Source organism: Oryx dammah, unplaced genomic scaffold (assembly GCF_014754425.2).
Source record: "Oryx dammah isolate SB20612 unplaced genomic scaffold, SCBI_Odam_1.1 HiC_scaffold_23, whole genome shotgun sequence".
NCBI classification, from domain to species: domain Eukaryota; kingdom Metazoa; phylum Chordata; class Mammalia; order Artiodactyla; family Bovidae; genus Oryx; species Oryx dammah.
The window spans coordinates 112,485,472-112,507,267 of NW_024070207.1; the positions used below are offsets into that span (position 1 = coordinate 112,485,472).

Consider the following 21,796-nt stretch of genomic DNA (forward strand, 5'->3'; position numbering starts at 1 on the left):
GGGTCTGATGACATTTGTTGTAATAAGATTTAGCCCGCAGAGAGTTGTGAAACCTGGATCTGCTATAGAAATTACATTTGGCTCCTTGAGTAGTTGCATGAGACTCTCCTAGGAGCCAGATTTAGCATTAAATGGGAGGGCAGGTTCTGGAATGTGGCCAGGGCACAGGCCTTAAAAGGATCTTTAACCCAACTGAAAGCTACTACACCGGGCATGTATGGGGAACTAGGTAGAGCAAAAGCCCCAGGTACCTCACTCACACTCACTCTGTTGAAGAGAAATTAGCAAGAAGAGCTGTCAGTGCAGGAAGGTTGCCATAGCTCTTTGATGGCATGCATTTGCTCTTCATGATTAACCTTAAGCATGACACACAGTAATTCACTGGACACTCGCTATGCACTAGGCATCGTGCTAAGCCTTCTACGTGGATTATCTCACTCAATCCTCATCACAAACCAGCACGGTGGGTACTGTTTGTATCCCTATGTCTGATTCACTGCAATGATGGCTTTTAACTCTATACCTCCAGGCCTCTATCCATGTCCTTTGCTACGGGACCTTTGACAAAAAATGCCTTCTATCACCCCATTCTGCCAAACTGGACTGGCCTTGTGGCTGGCTTTGGTGAACAGAATGCAGACAGGACACATTGCCAGTCCTGAACCTGGGCCTCAGGAAGCCTCATGGTCTCTGCCTGCTCACTTGCACCTCTGCCATCACTAGGAGAGCATGCCCAGGCTGGCTGGGTGATGGAAGGAAAACACTTGGAGTAGAACCAAGTCATCCTGATCACCTCTGCCGAAGCCAGCCTCAACCAGCTGGCCCCCAGACATTTGACAAACCATGCCAAAATAAGCAGAGCTGCCTGGGGGACCACCAGCTAACTCCAGATGCATCAACATTAGGCCACTGAAGTTTGGTGGTTGAGTGTTACAGAGCACTGCTATAGCAGCAAAACTTGGGTACCATTCATAAACAGGAAAACAGAGAAACGAAGAGGTTAATTTGCCCAAAATGATAAGAGTAGAACTAGGCTATGAGATTTATATATATATGCCAGTTTTCAGAAAATCAGATGTAACTTCTTTATAAGGTCAATGTTTTGTAACTGTATTTAGAAGTCCTTCAAAACTCAAATCACTTTGGTTTGCCTTAATTCAGACAGACCCAGAGAAACTGCAAAACTTAATTCTGCAAAGACCCAGAGAAACTGGCTGATATTATAGCTGATACCATTGACTAGGCAAACAGAAACAGGGACACTTGATAGCCAGATAGAATATCCTTTCTTTGCATGAGCTGTGTTGAAGGGAGCCTGATGTCTATCAGTACAGTGGCTATACTGAGACCAACTCTTTTGAGGAGCAGCACCTGTAAGGAATGAAGAATCCCTCAGTATAAGGGCATTGCTATAGTGCAGGACACTGACCTTCATGTGACTTCTGCCACTAATGTTAGAGTTACATCTCATTTACTCAACCACTGAGAAAAACAGTGAGCAGGGGAATTAAAGAACTTGAATATTAATAGCAGTTCATCAATTCAATTATATTGGCTAACTAATGAGGTGAACTCCTAGTGTATGGAGGTTGCAAGTTCAAACTCTACCACTGCGATTGGACCCATGTGGGTACTTAAAAGTCTTCAGGACCAGCTGCAGCAGTATGGGGAGGGAGGAGAAACCTGTTCTTGGGTGAAGAATTACTACCAGAATTGCTCATGCAGAGCACTCAGAAAATTGGAAGATACTGTAGGTCATCTATGGCATTACTTGGGGACGTGAATGATGTCCTTACCTTAAAGAGAAAAAGGAATAAGCTACTAGAATACAGGAGGAATCAGTGAATTGTTGGACACGGTAAGTAAAGTTTTAATTATTCATCTAATAAAGTCTCGATCGAAAGTATAATAAAAGATTTGTTCCTCTTTAACTAAATTAGCCTTCTGCATACAGACTGTCAATGTACAAGAAGACACCAGTTACTTTATCTTTTATTTCACTGTTGACAAAGTCTCTCGCCTGACCAAATTTTAGCCAGGTTCCTCTATACCCTCTGCTTGACTAGGTCTCAATGGTGGTTCTATCCTGTCCTTGCCTGGCCTGAACAGCCCAGTTTTACCAGGAATCCTGATAAGCCAGTTGAGAGAGAATCCCCTCCACTCTCGATATCTGAGCACCCTGGCCTGCCTTCAGCAAAAGTCCTCTGGCCAGGACCTCCCTGGCAGTCCAATGGTTAGGACACCCCACTTCCACTGCAGGGAACATGGGTTCAATCCCTGGTCAGGGAACTAAGATCTCACATGACACATGGCACAACCAAAAAACAGAAGAAGAAAAAAAGTCCCTTGACCTTTGAATGTTTCCTCTTAGTAATTTTCCATTCACTGATTCCTTCAACCTGCTCTTTGGCCATAAATTCCCAGCTGTCTCAGCTATATTCAGAGTTGAGCCTGATATTTCTCTCTCTTACTTTGAAAATCTTGACACCCTTTGCAATAATCCTGAGTAAAATCCTCTGTAAAATTTTAACAAGTATCAGAATAATTTTCTTTAATGGGGTTTACCCTATAACAAAAACAGAAAATTTGAGAGAGCAGCAATAAAATGCCTATTGGCAGAGCTGAGTTACATGAATAAAGTAATTTGGGGACACAGTGTCTATAATGAAATAAAATTTGGTAGTTTAATAACTTAGTTCAGCCAAAATGTTCAAATGAAAGCTCCAATTTCCTTGAATCCTTTAGAAACTACAGTTTAAAGCACAAAGTAGAAAGATCTATTTTTTTCCTTTGCAGCAACATGATAGAAAATTGTTCTTTGAGGTATATATTTATATTTCTGCCTCGTAACCATAAAAAACGGTAAACATTTTAAAGATTGTTTTGATGAGAAATCTTACAGAGCCTTAGGTCATCATTCCAAACATCAGGGATCACTCCTCAGAATGATATATGTAGAAAATCCCAGAGATTGCTCAGCATGTGCACTGAGCCAAAGATATACCTCAAATGTTGCTCTTAGATGAAATCTCTGATAATCAGCTTGTTTCTCACAGTGTCCCTCTTTCTTCTGAAAATTATATGAATGTGAAAAAATGCAATGTCAACTGGTTAGATTTGAATTGATAGCGCTTTCACACTCTTTGTCTTTAAAATACTGAAATACTAGAAGCAAAATCTACTTCAACTGATTCCCACTTCTACAATGCTAAGAAATAGGAATTACATCCCTTTTATTTGTATAAGATCTTAATATATGAATAAATAATTTCCTGATAAGAGTCAATCCTAAAGGAAATCAATCCTGAATATTCATTGGAAGGACTAATGTTAAAGCTGAAGCTCCAATCCTTTGGCCACCTGATGTGAAGAGCTGACTCATTTGAAAAGACCCTGATGCTGGGAAAGACTGAAGGCACGAGGAGAAGGGGATGACAGAGGATGAGATGGTTGGATGACATCACTGACTCAATGGACAGGAGTTTGAGCAAGCTCCGGGAGTTGATGATGGACAGGGAGGCCTGGTGTGCTGCAGTCCATGGGGTCGCAAAGAGTCGGACACGACTGAACGACTGAACAACAACAAAGAGTGAATGAATTATAGGATAAGCCACTAAGAAGTCTCTTCATTATGACAGGTCTCCTCATTCCAGTCATTAAAATGGTGAAGATTCAAGTGTTTTTCAGAGAGAAGCAAGGGAATAGAACACCCACTTCAAGCTAGATGGTTTGAACTTGAATTCCACCTAACCATTTTCGGGCTATATGACTTTGGGGAATTCACTTAAACTCTGAGCTTCAGTGTCCTAATCTGGAAAATGAGGACAGTAAAAGCAATTATAGAACTATTGTGAGGTCTAAATGAGTTAACACACCAAAAGCTCTTAGAACACATACCAGACATCCAACTACATCTCAGTAAAAGTTAGCTACTTTCTTATCATTACCAGATTTTTAAAACATTATATAGCCATCTCTGGGATCTTCGTGTGCCTGCCACGGACTTGGGTATCTATCTGGGGCATTTACACATACATTATAGAAATAAATTATCATTAATAATAAAAAATGGAAGACAACAAACAACTTTAGACCACCCTCCCACATAAACACATAGCTCTAAATCTTCTCTCCTCTCACTCAGGTCATGAGCCTACAGATCAGGGTTTGTCCCGGTAAGACAGGAGCATCATCTCTATTGACAGTGACAATATATCATGGATTCTCTGAGAGAGTTCCACTTTCAGACTCTGCATATAACTTTTTACAAAAGCAACTTGTTAAATGTTTAGCTAATATGCTGTATTTTAAAATTATGCATGATCTTCTTCTAAATAACACGAAAAAATTAAAGATGTTCTCTGACAGACAAGGTCATGACTTTGGGTTCCGAAAACTGGAGAAAAAATGTTAGTGTACAAGGCACAAAATGGTATCCCAAGGACAGATTCAGTTTGGCCTCCAAAGTACTGCCAAGATTTAAAATGTGGGATATTTCACATTAGACTCCATATTTCTGACTTCTCTCCGAAAACCAGAAGCCGAGCAACCCTCAGTAGGCATCCTGCATGCAAAGAGCCCGAAGTGAATCCTGCCTATCCCAGCCATTCCAGATCTTCAGTGCTGGGCCTCAGATTCCCCAGCAGCAATCGCCACTTCTCACTGCACTTGCCCCAGCCTTTGCTGACACTCAGCCAGCTTTAGTTCTGTGCGTTATTTAATGTTCCTCACTGGCTCTGAGGGGATTTGAGCTTGGCACTCCTGGCTTTTGCCTTGACTGAGTCTTTTGCAACTTTCAGGCACTGAACACCTTTAACTTGTAGATTCCACACCACCCGGGCCGTGAGCCAGTGAGAACCAAGCCTCCAAGGTGCTTACTTCAGACCAGAATTCGGAATTTGTTGATCGTTTGCTGGTATCCCAGAGAACCGGAAACAGCCTCAGCAAGTAGCGGCCTGACTTCAACCCCCATCCCTGTTCCCAGACCATGAATCCCTTGTGGGGACTACTTGAGTCCTTCCCCTCTCATATTAGAGCCCTCTGAGAAACCCAGTTGGTCAGACACTGACGACTCTACCTTCCCAGTCCTGGCTACTAGCACCCACTCACCGAGGGACTGAGCCCTGCCATGCTGACCTCAAAGTATCCCTCTTCAATTCTTCAGACAAGGACTGTCCAATGTGGTAGCCACATACAGCAAGTGAACACTTGAAACAGGGATAGTCCAAATTGAGATGTGCTATAAATAGGAAACATGCATGCAGGTTCAAAGACTTAATATAAAATAAAGCATAAAAACTACTGTATCAACAATTTTCTATTAACGACTTGTTGAAATAATATATTTGATATATTTGATTAAACAAAATATAGTATCAAAATTCATTTCACCTGTTTCCTTTCACTTTTTCCCTGGTGGCTCAGACAGTAAAGCGTCTGCCTACAATGCGGGAGAGCTGGGTTCAATCCCTGGGTCAGGAAGATCCCCTGGAGAAGGAAATGGTAACCCACTCCAGTATTCTTGCCTGGAAAATCCCATGGACTGAGAAGCCTGGTAGGCTACAGGCCACGGGGTCCCAAAGAGTCGGAAATGACTTCACATTCACTTCCAGTAGAAAACACAAAATTACATCCGTGGCTCACATCAAGTTCTACTGGATAATGCTACTTTAGGTAACAAAGTCAGCCGCTGTCCTGAGTTCCACAACTCCCTACTCTCACTCCGCTGGCCTGTCCCTGTGGTCTAAGTAACGTTTGCAGCCAGTCCCACATGGATTAAGGCCCTGTCTCATTATCTGAAAGGCTCTTTCGGATAATATCTGATTGTTCCATGTGGCCTCTTTAAGAGGCTTTCTGTGAAAGGATTCTCCTTTTTCTACATCCCATCCTTCCCTTTTCTAATTAAATTTTGAAAACTCCCGCAGTTAGGTGTGAGTGAATGAATATGAGCTCTGTGTGTGGCTGTGTGCACATGCATATGCGAAGTCACAAGGAAACTAACATGAAATTGTGTGTTCTCTCAGTTAAAAGGAAGAGAGGTAGGTTGGGGAGGGGAAAAGGAGGCTTTCTCGTCTACAAAGGAAACCTCAAAGTGAACTACTCCTCCCATCCTCTCTAGAACAAAGTGTGCCGACCAGTGGCAATTGGGCCAACCCACCATTAAGAGGCTGTTGAGACAGAGATACTGAGGAGAAGCACACAGTCTCTTAGAGAAACCCAGGTACCAGTTTTCAAATAAAAACTAAAACAGCTCAGAGGAAAACTACCACCACCACCACAAAAGCAGAACTAAAAAGTAGCCTGGAGGCCCACACACAGGGTTTGGCACAGTCTATTTAAACCAATTTAAACCAATGAAATTTTCTATAATCTGAAATCAAAGCAGTTACTTGCACTAATGTAACAGGCTTTAGTAACCAATGTACTGCTGTCCTGAGTCAAATCCCTGCCCTGCTCACACGAATCACCAGGGCTGCTTTTTGGTGCTGTTTGCAAACAAATAAATAATGCAAAGGCCTTGCTACTCTAAGTGTGGTCCCGGGACCAGCAGCATCCACATCACCGGGAAGCTGGTTATGCAAATTCCTGGGTCCTACCCCAGACCCAGTTAAAATGCAGTGAGATTTGGCATTTAACCCACAAGATCCTCCAGTGATTCTGGTAAACATTAAAGTTTAAGAAGCACCTGAAATTTAACCTTCTGACGGCATTCATTTGCTTAACAATTGTTTTTGAGAAAAACAAACAAACAAACAAACAATGGCAGCTCTCCCTCTGAGTTAGTGTCTCTGGAATTTGTCCCAATGGGGATCTTTCTGGTTTACTCTTTGCATTGTAGCTAATAATAAAGAATGTTTTTCAAGTAAATCAATGGTTCCAGGTGGTTCTTGGATGAGAGCCCTGCAACATGGCTATAAAAAGCCAGATATTTCTAAGTTCCCAACTTAAATATTCCCTGAAGCAAATAGCTTCTGCTTAAGAGCAGCAAATAATTTTATGTAAAATAGATGAGTATCTGTGTAACTATCACACTACCTCCTCATCCCGCGTACACCACAACATCGGGGGGAGTGCCAAAATCAACTTTATTTTAAAATGTCACATGCTGACAAGAATAAGGGACTTTCACACCAAAACTGAGAAAAACAAATTACTCCACATACTTTTCATATTACTTAAAATTCTTCTACTGCCAAAAAAAAAAAAAATCCTGTTACATAAAAACACCTCCACTATCCCTTCATTGTTTTTATATCCTTCCCAGGGCTTATAATGTTACCACTGTGATTATCTGATAACTTCTCAATCCATTTACTCTGACCAAGGAGTGAAAGAAAACACAATGGGAATATTGAATATTTTGAAATGATATTAATTCTTCAGTGGAATTATTTGCAAGAAGAGTACTTTCAGGTTCAAACATAAACTCTCAAACTTGGCATTAAATTCTCCCAAGTAGCAAAAGATAGGAAAAAACCCTAAGTAAATGTACTTAGATGTATGGCATTCCAAAGCAAACTTCAGCACATAATACATAGTTGTAATATACATCGACATGTAATACCAACTAGTTGAATTATGACTTAACAGAGTTTTAACTTTCTTTGCCTTTAAATCCAGTGTTTAATGATCACTTGCATTCAAGGTGTTTACATATTCAAATCTGATTGACTATAACGGACTGTTATTAGTGAGGGAGAGCAAAATATACCATCCCAAAAATGCTTCCAGGTGACGCAGTGGTAAAGAATCCACCTGCCAATGCAGAAGACATGGGTTCGACCCCTGGGTCAGGAAGATCCCCTGGAAAAGGAAATGGCAAACCACTCCAGTATTCTTGCCTGGAAAATTCTATGGACAGAGGAGCCTAGCAGGGTACCAGCCCGTGGGGTTGCAAAGAGTCGGATATGACTGAGCATACAGAGAGAAAATATGTCCCTTTGACATATTGATTATTTGGGGCTGATTATTTTTTGAGAGGCTGCAGACATAGGAGTTTTCCTGAAAGCAGGGAACTCACTCTTGTGAGAGAAGTTAACCTTTACAAGGATAATCTCCATTGTAAAGGGGTCTCCCTTTCTGTACCAAGAAGAGGAGGGTGACTAAATCTCTAGAAACTCTTACCAATGGAGAAGGTAAGGACTTAAATCTGTGTAACAACCATCCTTAATTACTGCATTTTGTCTGGTAACCTATAACTGGCTTCTCCCTTTGCTCAACATCTTATTTCATCTTTAGCTAGACCTGCAATTTAAGGTGGTAGCTTCAGCCATTTCTGGAGGTTAGTCAGTTGTCCTGAGTATAGGAAATACATATGTTATTAAACTTGTTAGTTTTTCTCCTATTAATCTTGTATTACAGGAGGTTCTCAGCCAAGAACCTAGAAGAGTAGAGAAAACATTATTTTTCCTCCCCTACATAATTAATCATTCCTAGACACTCTGCTTCATGCCATTTGTAAAATATAATTTTTCATAAAGAGAATGCACACCAAAAAAAAACTAGCTAAATTTCAATTTCTAATTAAAAATGGACCTTCTCCTCCAATGCAGCTGAAACAATGGAAAACATACAGCCAAAATGAGTAGACTTTATAAAATTCATGACCTCTAGGGAATTCTCTTGGAGAAGGCAATGGCACCCCACTCCAGTACTCTTGCAAATCCCATGGACAGAGGAGCCTGGTAGGCTGCAGTCCATGGGGTTGCTAGGAGTCCAACACGACTGAGCGACTTCACTTTCACTTTTCACTTTCATGCATTGGAGAAGGAAATGGCAACCCACTCCAGTGTTCTTGCCAGGAGAATCCCAGGGACAGGGGAGCCTAGTGGGCAGCCGTCTCTGGGGTCGCAAAGAGTCGGACACGACTTATGCAGCTTAGCAGTAGCAGTAGGAAATTCTCTGGTGGTCCAGTGGTTAGTACTCTGCATTTTCACTGCCAAGGACCCAGGTTTGATCCCTGGTTAGGGAAAAAAGATCCCACAAGCCATGTGGCATAGGGAAAAATAAAAATAAAATTCATGACCTCCAACCTCACCCAAACCACTACTGCCTCCAGGCACCAATACTACATTTCCTCAGTTTACTCAGTGCTCCCTCCCTTGGACAATGATTTCCCTCTCCTCTAATCTTCCACCTCAGCCTCTGTCCTCAACTCCATTGTACTTCCCCTACTGCCTCTTTGACATCTCCACCAGGAAGTCTGATAACATCTCAAATTCAACAGGGCCCAAACTGAACCCCTGATCTTCCCTTCTAAACTTGATCCTCCCCCACAGCACTCCTCTTCTCAGTTAACAGCAACTCTATTTCCACTTAATCAGACTCAGACCTCTGGCTCTCAGATCCCTCAAAAAATCTGTCAGCAAACTGTGTTGGTTCTATCCTTCAGAATGTATTCAGAATACCATGCCTTCTTACAACTTCCACTGCTACCACCACTGGTCCAAGCCACCATCACCTCTGGCCTGGTCCCTCTGACAGCCTCCTAATTGGCCTCCCTACTTCTATTCTTGACCTGCTACAATCTCTTCACAGCACAGCGGCCAGGGTAAGCCTTTCAACATAAGTCAAGTCACATCAGGCCTCTGCTAAAAAGCCTGCAATAGCTCCCCACTCCACTCAGCATCAAAGCCAACACTCTTACAATGTCCTACAAGTCTTCTAAAATGCCAGCCCTGCTATTGCTCTGACCTCAGAATCTGCTTCTCTCACCCCCACTCACCCTGCTCCAGCCCCAGGGACCTCCCTACTCTTCCTTGAGCACTCCAGGCACATCCCTGCCTCAGGGATTTGCACTAGCTGTTCCATCTGCTTAGAATACTCTTCCTCCAGATAACTGCTGTATCTGATTCTCTCACCTCCTTCAAATCTTTACCAAATGTCATCTTCACAATGAGGCTTTGACCATCTCATTTAATCCTACAACCCTCCCCACACACTCACACCTTCCAGCCCTCTTGATTTATCCTTACCCTGATCTCATTCTTTTCTTTTCCAGAGTCTTTATCATAATGTATACAACTGTATTGATTTTTTTTTTTGTCATCTCAGTGAGGTCAGGGATCTTTGTTCTCTGCTGCCTCAAAAAGTGCCTATAACAATGCCTGTTATATAACAGATACTCAACAAATATTTGTTCAGTAAATGAGTGAAATTAAACCTCCGCCTTTATTAGTGGATTCATCTGGCTGGGTCATTAATGCTACTACAAGAAATAGGCACAGATCTTGGCTACATGGAAGTTGATTACAATGTTCTTTCCATATATGTTTAGAAATTTACAAAATAAAAAATTTCTTTTTAAGCTTATGAAAAAAACCTGACAGTGTTTTCTGTGAAACAAATGTCACATCTCTTTAGTTTTTAGAGGATAGGGAACGGAAAGGTGGGGCGGGGGGAGGGGGGAGTCCCTGCATTGCATTTCTATTTCTAAGCCACTTAATAGTTGCTAAACATGACAGAGTGTGAAGAAAAGAGAGCCCTCTTACACTGTTGGTGGGAATGGAAAAAAATAGTACAGCCACTATAGAAAACATTAGGGAGGTTTCTTAAAAAACTAAAATAGAACTATCATGTGATCCAGCAATCGTACTCCTGGGCATTTATCCAAAGAAAATTCTAATTCAAAAAAACACAAGCACCCCATTGTTCACAGCAGCACTATTTACAATAGCCAAGACGTGGAAGCAACCTTAGTGTCCATCAACAGATGAATGGATAAAGAAGGTGTGATACATATACATATTACATATAGACACACAAGCACATGCAATGAAACATTACTCAAGCATAAAAAAAGAATGAAATAATTCCATTTGCAGCAACATGGATGGACCTAGAGATTATCATACTAAGTGAAGTAAGTCAGACAGAGAAAAACAAATACCATACAATATCACTTAAACATGGAATCTTACAAAAATGATACAAATGAACTTATTTATAAAACAGAAATAGACTCACAGACAGAGAAAACAAATTTATATTTACCAAAGGGGGAAGAGAAGAGGGATAAATGAGAAGTTTTGGATTAATAAATACATACTATTATATATATAAAATAGATAAACAACAAGGTCCTACTGTATAGCACAGGGAATTATACTCATTATCCTATAATAACATATGATGGAAAAGAATCTGAAAAAGAATAGATATATATGTATGTATAACAATCACATGGTTGTATATCTGGAACTAACACAACTTTGTAAAGCAACTATTACTTCAATAAAAATTGTTTGTTTAGAGGGGTGGGTTGGGGAGGGATAGGGGAGGGATGTTCGAGTGGGAGGGGACGTGGGTAAACCTATGGCTGACTCATGTTGATGTTTGGTAGAAACCAATGCAATACTGTAAAGCAATTATCCTTCAATTCAAAACAAATTTTTAAAAATTATTTCTTTTCAATCCAATCAAATGGGCAGAAGACCTAAATATACATTTCTCCACAGATGGCCAATAGACACATGAAAAGATGCTCGACATTGCTAATTGTTACATTATAGTATATATATAACTATTACAAACATAACTAAATCATTTTGCTATATACCAGAAACTAACACAACACTGTAAATCAACTATACTTCAATTTTTTAAGTTGTTTATTTCGAAGAAAATACCTAAGTATAACTGGCAAAAAAGGAAAGTTGTTAAATATATTACAAATCATTTCATCACTGGGTCTCCAGCTTCCTAATCTTTAAAACAAAGAAATCTGTCTGGAATATCTCTATGTTTTGTCATTACAATGGTTCAAATATCTATTCCCAAAATTATCCAGGCCCTCTTTTTCCTAAGCATTGACTGAACACATTTAATTTCTACAGGAGAAATTCTGATTCTATATGGTATGATTTCATGCTGTTTTCTCATTTCTAAATTTTCATGATAACATTCTACATCTGAGTCTTGAATTAATATGGTACTGCAAGAATTCCTCTTGGAAGCAAAACTGTTATCTAGATTCATCACTTTAAGAGCTAAAAGGCTGATACTGGCATGCTGACCGTATTATCTATCTCAGATCTGGTTAACTGCCATTGTTTTCATCAGCTGGGGGCGGGGGGGGGGGGCGGCGGCAGCACTTACCATTTCCTTCTTGTCTTCCTGGAAGTGTACATCCACAAACATTTTTCCAACAACATAAGGGAGGGTACTTTCAATAAAGTTCACACATTTGTCCCACTGAGGCAACAAAGTTGTGGTCCCTTGGATTACCTGTGGGAGATAATTGAACCAGACTGAGCTTCACTTGGATAAAACCAATGGCTGAAAAAATGTTCAAACAACCTGAAGGATACAGTCTACAAAACACTGCATGCTGCAACCCATATACATGTGTCAGAGAGTAAACCAAAGGTACAATCGAATGAAGAAAAATATTCTGCTTGTCTTATTATATATAAAACCAAGCGAAAATATTTTAAGAGAGGATAATAATGTATCCCTCCTTTCCTTCCAATTTTCCCACTGAACAAAAATATAGACAATAGCACAGTTTTTCTGCAGTTGCAGGGACATGAAAGGACTGCCCAAGTGTCCAGATGGTAGTTAATACCTTCTGAGAACTAAACTTCTACCAAGAAAGGTTTAAAATCAATGGGTGATCAAAGTCCCCCCACTCCCAGCAAAGGCTTCCTTACTCTGGAAAGTACACTCACATGACAGACCAGGAAAATATGCCCACCATGAACAACCCAGGAGGCATATTTACATTGTGTCATAACAGAACACACTGGTAATCAAGTAAAAAATAGATGTGTTTTTCTCATCTGTCTCAATTAAACCATTATAAGAAAACATTTACAAACAAGTAAGGAAGGTCCAAAGCAGGACTTGGAAGGCTTAAAGGCTTACTCTTCAGGCTTGAAGACAAAGAAATAAATATCATTTAAGTTGCCCCTATGGGTTGGGAGTTTGGAGCACTCAAAATGCAAAGTAAAGATAGACAGCAGGAGAGGCTCTGAGAACGGTGGCTGGAGGCATCCGGTGAATGATATTAGACCCCGGTTGTAGGTACAGAGCAAATGTGATTAACACTGAAGTTTATCTATTCTTCCTCTACTTTCTGACAACATAACCACTCTCCAAGGTAAGGAATGAATCTATTTTTAAAACTTCTAGATAAAGAGATCCTACAACTTTCTTTGGCAATTCAGTATTATATTTAGCACTTTATGCTTAAGAAACATCCCTTCATACCTAACCTCAAATTTTCACACACTACTTCTTACACCTCTCTCTCTTATTTTCTTCATAGTGGGGGTGGAAAGCAGCTGGGTACCATCTTTTATGTGATCCATAGAAGTTAAAAATATACACAGACACATATATATAATCTACTAGTTTTACAGCTTAACCCTTTGATATGACCTCAATATATATAGTTGTTTTATGATGTTTTCTATCAAGTTCAGTACCCTAGTGACTTCAAGGGCCAAAATGTATTCAAAATAATTGTGCTACTACTCAAGAGCAATGACCCACTAAGAACTTCTCTAGCTACCATTTTCCCTAATAATTAAAATGTCTATTAAATGAAATTAGAGCTTACAAAATTTTCCATTACTTAACTACAAATTAAGAGAAAATTAACTTAAAATATTTGTTAAGGTCCCCAAATTCTTAAAATGTTAAAAAAAAAAAAAAGAGCCACAAAACCCTTAAGTCTGTATTGGTAAGAGAATCACTCAGACAAAAGCCTCTGAAACTAAGAGTGACACTTATGTAAGTTAAAGAGGAGAACAAGCGTGGGGGAGGAGCAGAGATCACAGGGCTGGATGAGCAGGGGGAAAAGAAAGGTGTTCTAGGCAGTTGAGCCACATCTCAGAGGAGACTAAATTTAGGCCTTGTGGGCCTAGCAGAATTAGGATACATTAGATTGAATTAAGAAGACCAACACTAATGAAAAAGAAAAAAGAAGGCAAAAAAAGACTGAAGATCAAGCTAGAGACAAAACACTACCCCTAAATTGAAGATGAAACTTTACCATCTAATACACATAGCATGCATATTCTGAATATTCAGAAGACTGAAAACGAAAGACAGTTACAAATATATCACTAAGAAATATTAAAATTATAATTATAGTGACCCACTTAAAAACACTGGGGGAAAGGGGAATAAATTGGTAAGAAGGGGAGGGTGAAAACGTGATGGTCTCAAGTATTACCCTAAATATCCTTATATACCTTCATCAAAGAAGAGCTTGAATATACTTTATTGTATGTAAGGTTTACCTCAATAAAAAGAACTAAAGCCAAAAAAAAGTAGAACTTGAGCTGTAAAATTCCCTCTGCCCAATACCTAAAGATGATTTTTATTGGATTAGTTAATATACAGAGTGTTCTGGCATGTAAAGTTATCCAGTGATGTAACACTGCAATCTTCTTAAAACTTACCCGTGAGAACTCCAGCCACCTATACTGAAAGCGCCTGCTTAAGTTTGGAATTCTGGAATAAACCATCCTCCACACCAGATAGTTGGCAATGGTCCTGTTAACAGAAAGAGAACACATTTATTGTACTAAGCTTGATATCTGATGCTTTGCAGAACACCTTGGGAAAATCTGTTGGCAAAGCTCCATGGAGGGACCTTTTGCTCATACAAAACTGCAGAACTTTCACTTGAGAAATGACATCAGATGATACAATGTCAATAAGCTCAACCAAAAATGGCTTGCTTTTCACCACCTAACACAGACAGATGATACGAAAATTCCAGCCCCAGGTCTCAGCATGAACATTTTGCTTTCCCACTCATGACATGGAGTCCACTGTTATCCATGCTTTCATGCCTAGAAATTGTTGATACCTTCCAATTATTAGGTGACTTGACAAAATACAGATGGATTCTTAACTTTTGGAAACAAAATGCAACATACTGGCTAATGCCAATTATCTAGATATGCACCCTTGTTCGATACCTACTAGATGTGGGAGTTTGGGCAAGTCACTTAAGTTCATTGATTTCATCTTTCTTTGTCATATAATGAGGATGACCTCTACCTTACAGGGTTATTGTGAAGTTAAAATAACTAACAAAATGTTTGACAGAGTAAATTTCAGGTTTTCTTATTGTTGTTCACTTCCAAACACATAAACAACCCCATACACTCATAATATCCACAACAGATATTTTTAAAAATCCATTACATTTTCTTAATTTCTGCCTTTTTCTATAAGCAAAAGGCACCTTGACCTCAAAAGTATGTGTGATCTGAGTTAATTTCCAACTCAATAGTGATGATGAATTTTTAATGACCCATGCCCTCCCAGCTGTGCCATTACCATGGTGACTAATAACACACATTCTTGAGATGGCTCTTGGGGTCAGCCAGCCAGCCATGTGAGAGCAGTGTGACATGATAATGGTAACTGGCCAATCAAGAATAACTCACACTCTCATTTGCATGGCATCCTAACTCAGTGGACATTCACTCTTAGCAACTAAATATATTTCAGTGTATACACCCAACATATGTATAGCTATTTTAATTTATATAGAGATATACTAATGGGCTAACATATCAGGAATGTCTTTAACAATATAGAAATAGAAATGTTGAAAGACAAAATAAAATAAAGATGTTTTCCAAAGTCCTTAATTAATCCTTCAAACACTTTTAGCTAATTCTTCAATACACATTATCCATATAGGATTGGGTTAATACAACAACAGTCAGTGTAAATCAGCATCCCATATAGTCATCTTGACTATTTCAAAATATTGCAACCATATCCTTCCCAGATCTGGTTAGAACAGCACTGTTTTTATCTTGTCATCTGGCCAACCAAGATGGCATAACTAGCGTGGGAGAAGGACCACTTCTGACATTTTCTTCCCATTCACTTTGTGCTTATACTATTAATAACAGTTTCAATTCCTGTTCCTCTACAAGAATTTTTTCAATCATTTGCTCATTTTGTGAGGATTGAACCAATAGTAAAATTCATAAATATATAGGTATATGTAACTGACTTGAGATTATTTTCAATATATGGAATAAAAACTAATCAGTGAAGGTAACACTGCCCACTCTCATATATGGTATATAGATCAAATGAAGGGTTCATGGCTATCTATACAGCAAAATTAATAGAGCCTAGCTTTTTTTTTTCAATAGAAAGAATGATACATAGAAGTTCTAAAATTTTCTCCTTGGGGTTCCCTGGTGGCTCAGTGGTAAAGAATCTGCCTGCCAATGCATGAGACACAGGTTTGATCCCTGATCTGGGAAGATCTCACATGCCATGGGGCAACCACGCCTGTGCGCCACAAGTATCGAGCCCATGCTCTAGAGCCCGGGAGCCACAACTACTGAGCCCGTGGGCCCTAGAGCCTGTGCTCCACAATAAGAGAAGCCACCACAAAGAAAAGCCTGTGCACCACAATTAAAGAGTAGCCCTCACTTGCTGCAACTAGAGAAAAGCCCGGGCAGCCATGAAGACCCAGCAGAACCAAAGAAATAAACTTTTTTCAAACAATTTAAAAAACATTTCTTCTCAGACCCTGTGGATCTTGTAAAAGTATGCATACTTCCCCTCAGAGACCGCCCCTCTCATCAGCAAAGTCTAGCCCTTGTCCTTGCTCTTCCGAGGCACTATAATAAGCACGTAGTTTCGGGTCATTTCTTTGAATCTTTTGAGTTCACATCCCTAATCCTGAGCAAGACAAGTGCTCACTGAGCACTTATTGTTGGCCAAGTATCCTCCCAGTTGCCATGAGGAATGCAAAGAAATTGGAATTCACGCCTACATTCAGAGAACTTAAAAGTCTAGCTGGGGGATATGGGACTTCAGATTTCAGCTTGTTTATAGAAATGGGTTTTTCCATTGAATGGGATACATGGTAAGTACATTTGCTCATTCAGCACCTCCTGAACACCTGATACATACAAATAGTTCTAGGTGCTGGCAGACGGAAAGGTGAGGAAGCTATAGTCCCTGGTCTCCTGGAGCTTTCAGCTGAGCAGGGGAAACAGGCAAGCACATAGCAATGATGTGACAGACCCTAGCACCCACAACTGCATGCCAGAGAGCTGGCTGGAAGAGTGCCTGCCTCAAATTGAGGGATGAGAGTAGGCCTCAGGAGAGGGACAGGCCCTGGGCCAGGAAGGCTTCAGGGTGTGGAGTGGGACTCTAAACTCTGGAGCAAGAACTTAGCCTCTCCAAGGCTAAACAATGGAGGAATAGCTTATGTGTGGGCGGGGATGGTGAGCAAGTTCATCACTCACAGAGCTGGGCAGAAAGGCCAGCTACAGCTGGGAAGATGCAGGCAGCAACTAGGGTTCAATATCTAGAATGTTAAAGGGGCAGAGATCAACCCTAATGCAAGGTCTGTAGGCTCTTCAACCTTAAAACACTGCTTCCGGGGTGTGAGAGCTGTGCTGGATCCCTACGTACAGATCCAAAGGAGATCCATGGCCAGCAGATATGCTTGCTGCTGCTGCTGCTAAGTTGCTTCAGTCGTGTCCGACTCTGTGCGACCCCAGAGATGGCAGCCCACCAGGCTCCCCCATCCCTGGGATTCTCCAGGTAAGAACACTGGAGTGGGTTGCCATTTCCTTCTCCAATGCATGAAAGTGAAAAGTCAAAGTGAAGTCGCTCAGTCATATCCAACCCTCAGTGACCCCATGGACTGCAGCCTTCCAGGCTCCTCTGTCCATGGGATTTTCCAGGCAAGAGTACTGGAGTGGGGTTTGCCTTCTCCAGCAGGTATGCTTACATGAAGTCAAAAGCTATTCCCTCAAGGTGGTTGTGATGCACCAGATTAACTGGGGAAGCAGTTAGGATGGGGCCTGATGGTGGCAGTAAAGACACAGCATGATGCAACTATGTTGGGGTCTTAGATTTTTCTGCCTTTCCTGCTCCCTTGAAATCACACTGCTTAAGGCATCTCATATTACCTCTAACTCCCACAGCACCGCTACAGGAGAGATGTCCTTGTATGCATTTTATGTGACAGGAAACTTGAGGCCTAGAACCATGAAGTAATGCCTCAGGATCACATACTCAGTCGGTCTCCAATTTACAATCACCAGATGCCCAGGCCACTCCAGACCAATTCAATCAGTGTCTCTAGGATGAGACCCAGGACAAATATTATTTTTATATAGCCCCAGCTAAGTCCAGGGTGTAACCAAGTTGGAGATCAGGTGTGATAAGCATGTAGTTTCAGGTCATTCCTTTGGATGTTTTGAGTTCACATCCCTAATCCTGAGCAAGACACCAAGAGCTCACTGTTGGCCAAGTATCCTCCCAGATGCCACGAGGAATGCAAAGAAGGCTAAGACTCGAAAGCCTCTGCTTTTCCCCATGCCACACATGGACAGATTAACCCCTCTTGTTCCACAAAGATTTCCTGGTCAGTCAAAACCCTCCAACAAAGGCACTTTCCAAAAATCTGTGGGTATGAAGAAAGAACAGTGTGTGAGGGCTCCATAGGCAAGGCATTATAAGACCACAGCACCTCTGACAGCTGGAAGCCAGAAGCAGGGAAGCTCGCACAGGGAGACAATGGTGCTGATGAGCTGCTCCAGCATTATAAATAACTGACAGAGCACTGGGGAGCACAGCTCTGGAGTGCTAATATTACCACGCCAGGAACAGATCTGACCGGAATGACTGAACGACTGCCACTTAACGCTCAAAAAACCAAACAAAAAGAAGATTCAGCAATAGTCCTTAAAAATAACACATAATATCTTTCTCTTTTCAAAAAGCATTTTCAGCAGTATGGTAATTTCCCCCAAATGGCAATCAATAAAGTAGAGGAAAACAGAAGCTCGAGAGAGAGAGAATCTACCACAAAGAGAGCAACGAGAAATCATTTCCCAAAGCCTCTGACGAAGGAGATTTTTTTTAAAGAAGATTTTTCTCACCCTTGTTGTCAATTAGTGACAGCTTATATGTGTACTGTATTGCATTTAAGAGATCATTAAAAAAAAAAAAAAAGATCATGAAGATCTTCTCTGAGCCTCATGACAATACTATGGGGTGATTATTATTATTATTCCAATTTTTAGACAAATAAAACAAAGATCCAAGGTCAAAGGACTTCTAAGCATGTGTCAAATCTAGGACTAACATTTGGATCTTCAGATTCCACAGCTTGCATTTGCTTCTCTGAGCCAAACCATCTGAGGTAAGCCAAACCAGTACCTCTCAAAGGTTCTGAAAGCTGAAGAGCTCTTCCTAAACCCTAGAGGCTGCCCAGAGGTATGCAGCGTCAGCATCACCTGAGAATTCCTTGGCCTCCCCCAAGATCTACTGAATCAGAAATTGTTGCCTCTTTTTTTTTTTTCTTTCTCTCTCTCTTTTTGGCCGTTCTGCACAGCATGTGGAACCTTAGTTCCCTGACCCAGAGCAGAGTCTTAACCACTGGACTACTAGGAAGGTCCAGAAACCCCTCAAAGGCAACATCCAGGTTAATGTTAGTCCCATCACCCAACATGCTCAACATCTTCCTTCTCCACTCTCCCCTACCTGAAAAAATCCTCCTTATCCTTTGGAGTCCTGCTTCTATGTCACCTCCCAGATAGTGGTCATGAGGCCATCTGGTTAACTTCTAGAAATTTTAGGAAGAATCTTCTATGTGAGAAGTACCATACTAGGCCATGATGTTATAAAAACAATTACAGGAGTGTCCACCATCAAATGTTCACTGTTTCATGGGGGTGAGGGAGAGGAGCAAACCAAAAAATTAGATGATTTCTTTGATATTTCGGTCTTGGGCACAAAGCTAGACTCTATTCCCCATCTTCTCTTGCAGTTAAATTGGTCATGTGACTGAGTTCTGGTCAACGGAATGGACACATACCACTTCAAGGCCTTCCCATAAAACCTCCTATGCAATCCTCTACTCTCTTTCCCTATCCAGCAGCTGAATGGAGAAGATTCCAAAAAGCCAGATGAAGGCAGAACCACCAGATGGAAGGAGTCTGAGTTCCTGAGTCCCTGCTTGGAGGAAAGCTGCCTTACAGGGACAGCCATGCTGGACATTCCAGAAGCACAGGGTACAATCGTCATGGTACAAACCAGTAAGTGCAGAGGTGCTTATTACAGTGACTGGTATGTCCTGACTAATAAAGTAACTATGGGAACCCAAGGGCACATTTCCTTGACCACTCTTGTGCTACAACCCAAGGAAAGGATCAAAGATGATTAGCAGTCTAAAAAACTTACTGTGGGGACTTCCCTGGTGGTGCAGTGGGTAAGAATCCGCCTGCCAATGCAGGGAACAGGGGACATGGGTTCAATCCCTGGTTTGGGAAAATCCCACATGCTGTGGAACAACTAAGCCTACATGCCACAACTACTGAGCCTGTGCACCACAACTACTGAAGCCTGTGCACTCTAGAGCCAGTTCTCCGCAACAAGAGAAGCCACACAATGAGAAGCTCGCACAATGCAACGAACAGTAGCCCCTGCTTGCCGCAAATAAACCCCATCCAAAGCAACAAAGAGCCTAATGAAGTCAAAAATAAATAAATAATAGATAAATAAAGTAGTTTAAAAATAAATAAACGTGGTCTTTAAAAAAAACTTACTGTGCTCTACAAATAAAGTGTTATCAAAATTCTCAAGAAGCATACAGTGTGTTGAAATCTCAACATACACACAATACAAGTTGTTTTTGATGAATCAGTTGCTAAAGAGTAAACTATGTGACACAGAGTTGGAAGTTTCAAAATATCTGCAGATCATGTTACAGCATAATGTTTGCAGTTAATTTTTCTATTTATATTTCTTCCATTGTAGTTCACTATGCTTACATCTAAGTTATCATTTTGATAAGAACCAGATTAAAATCTCCCTTCAGTCATGGTCTTTCTTGGCCCCTTTTGTCATGACAGATCCTGCAGTTTTAAAGCGTAATCACCACCAAAGAGATTATCTAATACAGTAAACCAAGGCCCAATCTATTATTCCCTGGTTGTCAATTAGGCTTTTGTGGAAATAAAATCAGTACAGTTTCAAAAATTACCTACTAATTTACAACTGAAGATAACACAGACACTGGAAGAAACCAACTCACTAAGTTCTGGAGACTGTATACACAGCATGGAAACTCCATCTTTCAACAGAAATTACCACCACAATTTAAAAAGTGTTGAGTAACTCAATGGCATAGGAGTACAAAATCACTGGGGTCATATTTTACAAAATTTCAGAGCTAGGAAGTACACATGAAAAAGTTTCTAAAGCAGTGAATCTCCCCCAAAAAACTAATCATAAGATTCCTGGGGTGCTTGTTAAAATACAGATTTCTAGGCCTCACTCCAGATCTACAGAGGAGGACTGCTAGAATCTGTATTTTTACCAGAGGCCCAAGGTGATGCTGTTGGCATTACTGATCCACAGATCACACTTGGAATATCAAGGTTTCACCCCACACAGAATCTGAAATGAATTTATTATTTCTACTCTCCCTTTTCTGTGTGCTTACTTTTCTGTATGCTTTCTTCAATGAACAACACATTGTTTTTATTTTAAGAAAATAGCATCTTAAAAAGAAGAGCTCTTCAAAACTGTCTAAATGTTTTCATAGGTGGGGATGGATGCTAAATTTTATTCCCAGGACTTCTCCAGGTGCCTCTTTTTTTCACATAATTCCTGGCAACATAACCTTGTCTAAGTCCAAATAAGTAATTATGGTTTGGGGGACTTCCCTGGTAGTCCAGTGGCTAAGACGCCATGCTCTGAATGCTGGGGGTCTGGGTTTGATCTCTGGTCAGGAAACTAGATCCCACATGCTGCAACTAAGACCTGACACAGTCAAACAAAT

General features: G+C 40.7%; 1 protein-coding gene across 1 annotated transcript in view; it reads right to left on the minus strand.

Moving 5' to 3' along the window:
• The window catches only part of PHEX (phosphate regulating endopeptidase homolog X-linked), a 204,158-nt gene that overhangs the window by 123,370 nt on the left and 58,992 nt on the right, over nt 1-21,796 (minus strand). The window contains exons 10-11 of the mRNA XM_040266660.1: nt 14,409-14,502; nt 12,097-12,225 (exon numbers count right to left, since the gene is read on the minus strand). Of these exons, the coding sequence (XP_040122594.1) occupies nt 12,097-12,225; nt 14,409-14,502 (223 nt within the window). The remainder of the gene's footprint in view (nt 1-12,096; nt 12,226-14,408; nt 14,503-21,796) is intronic.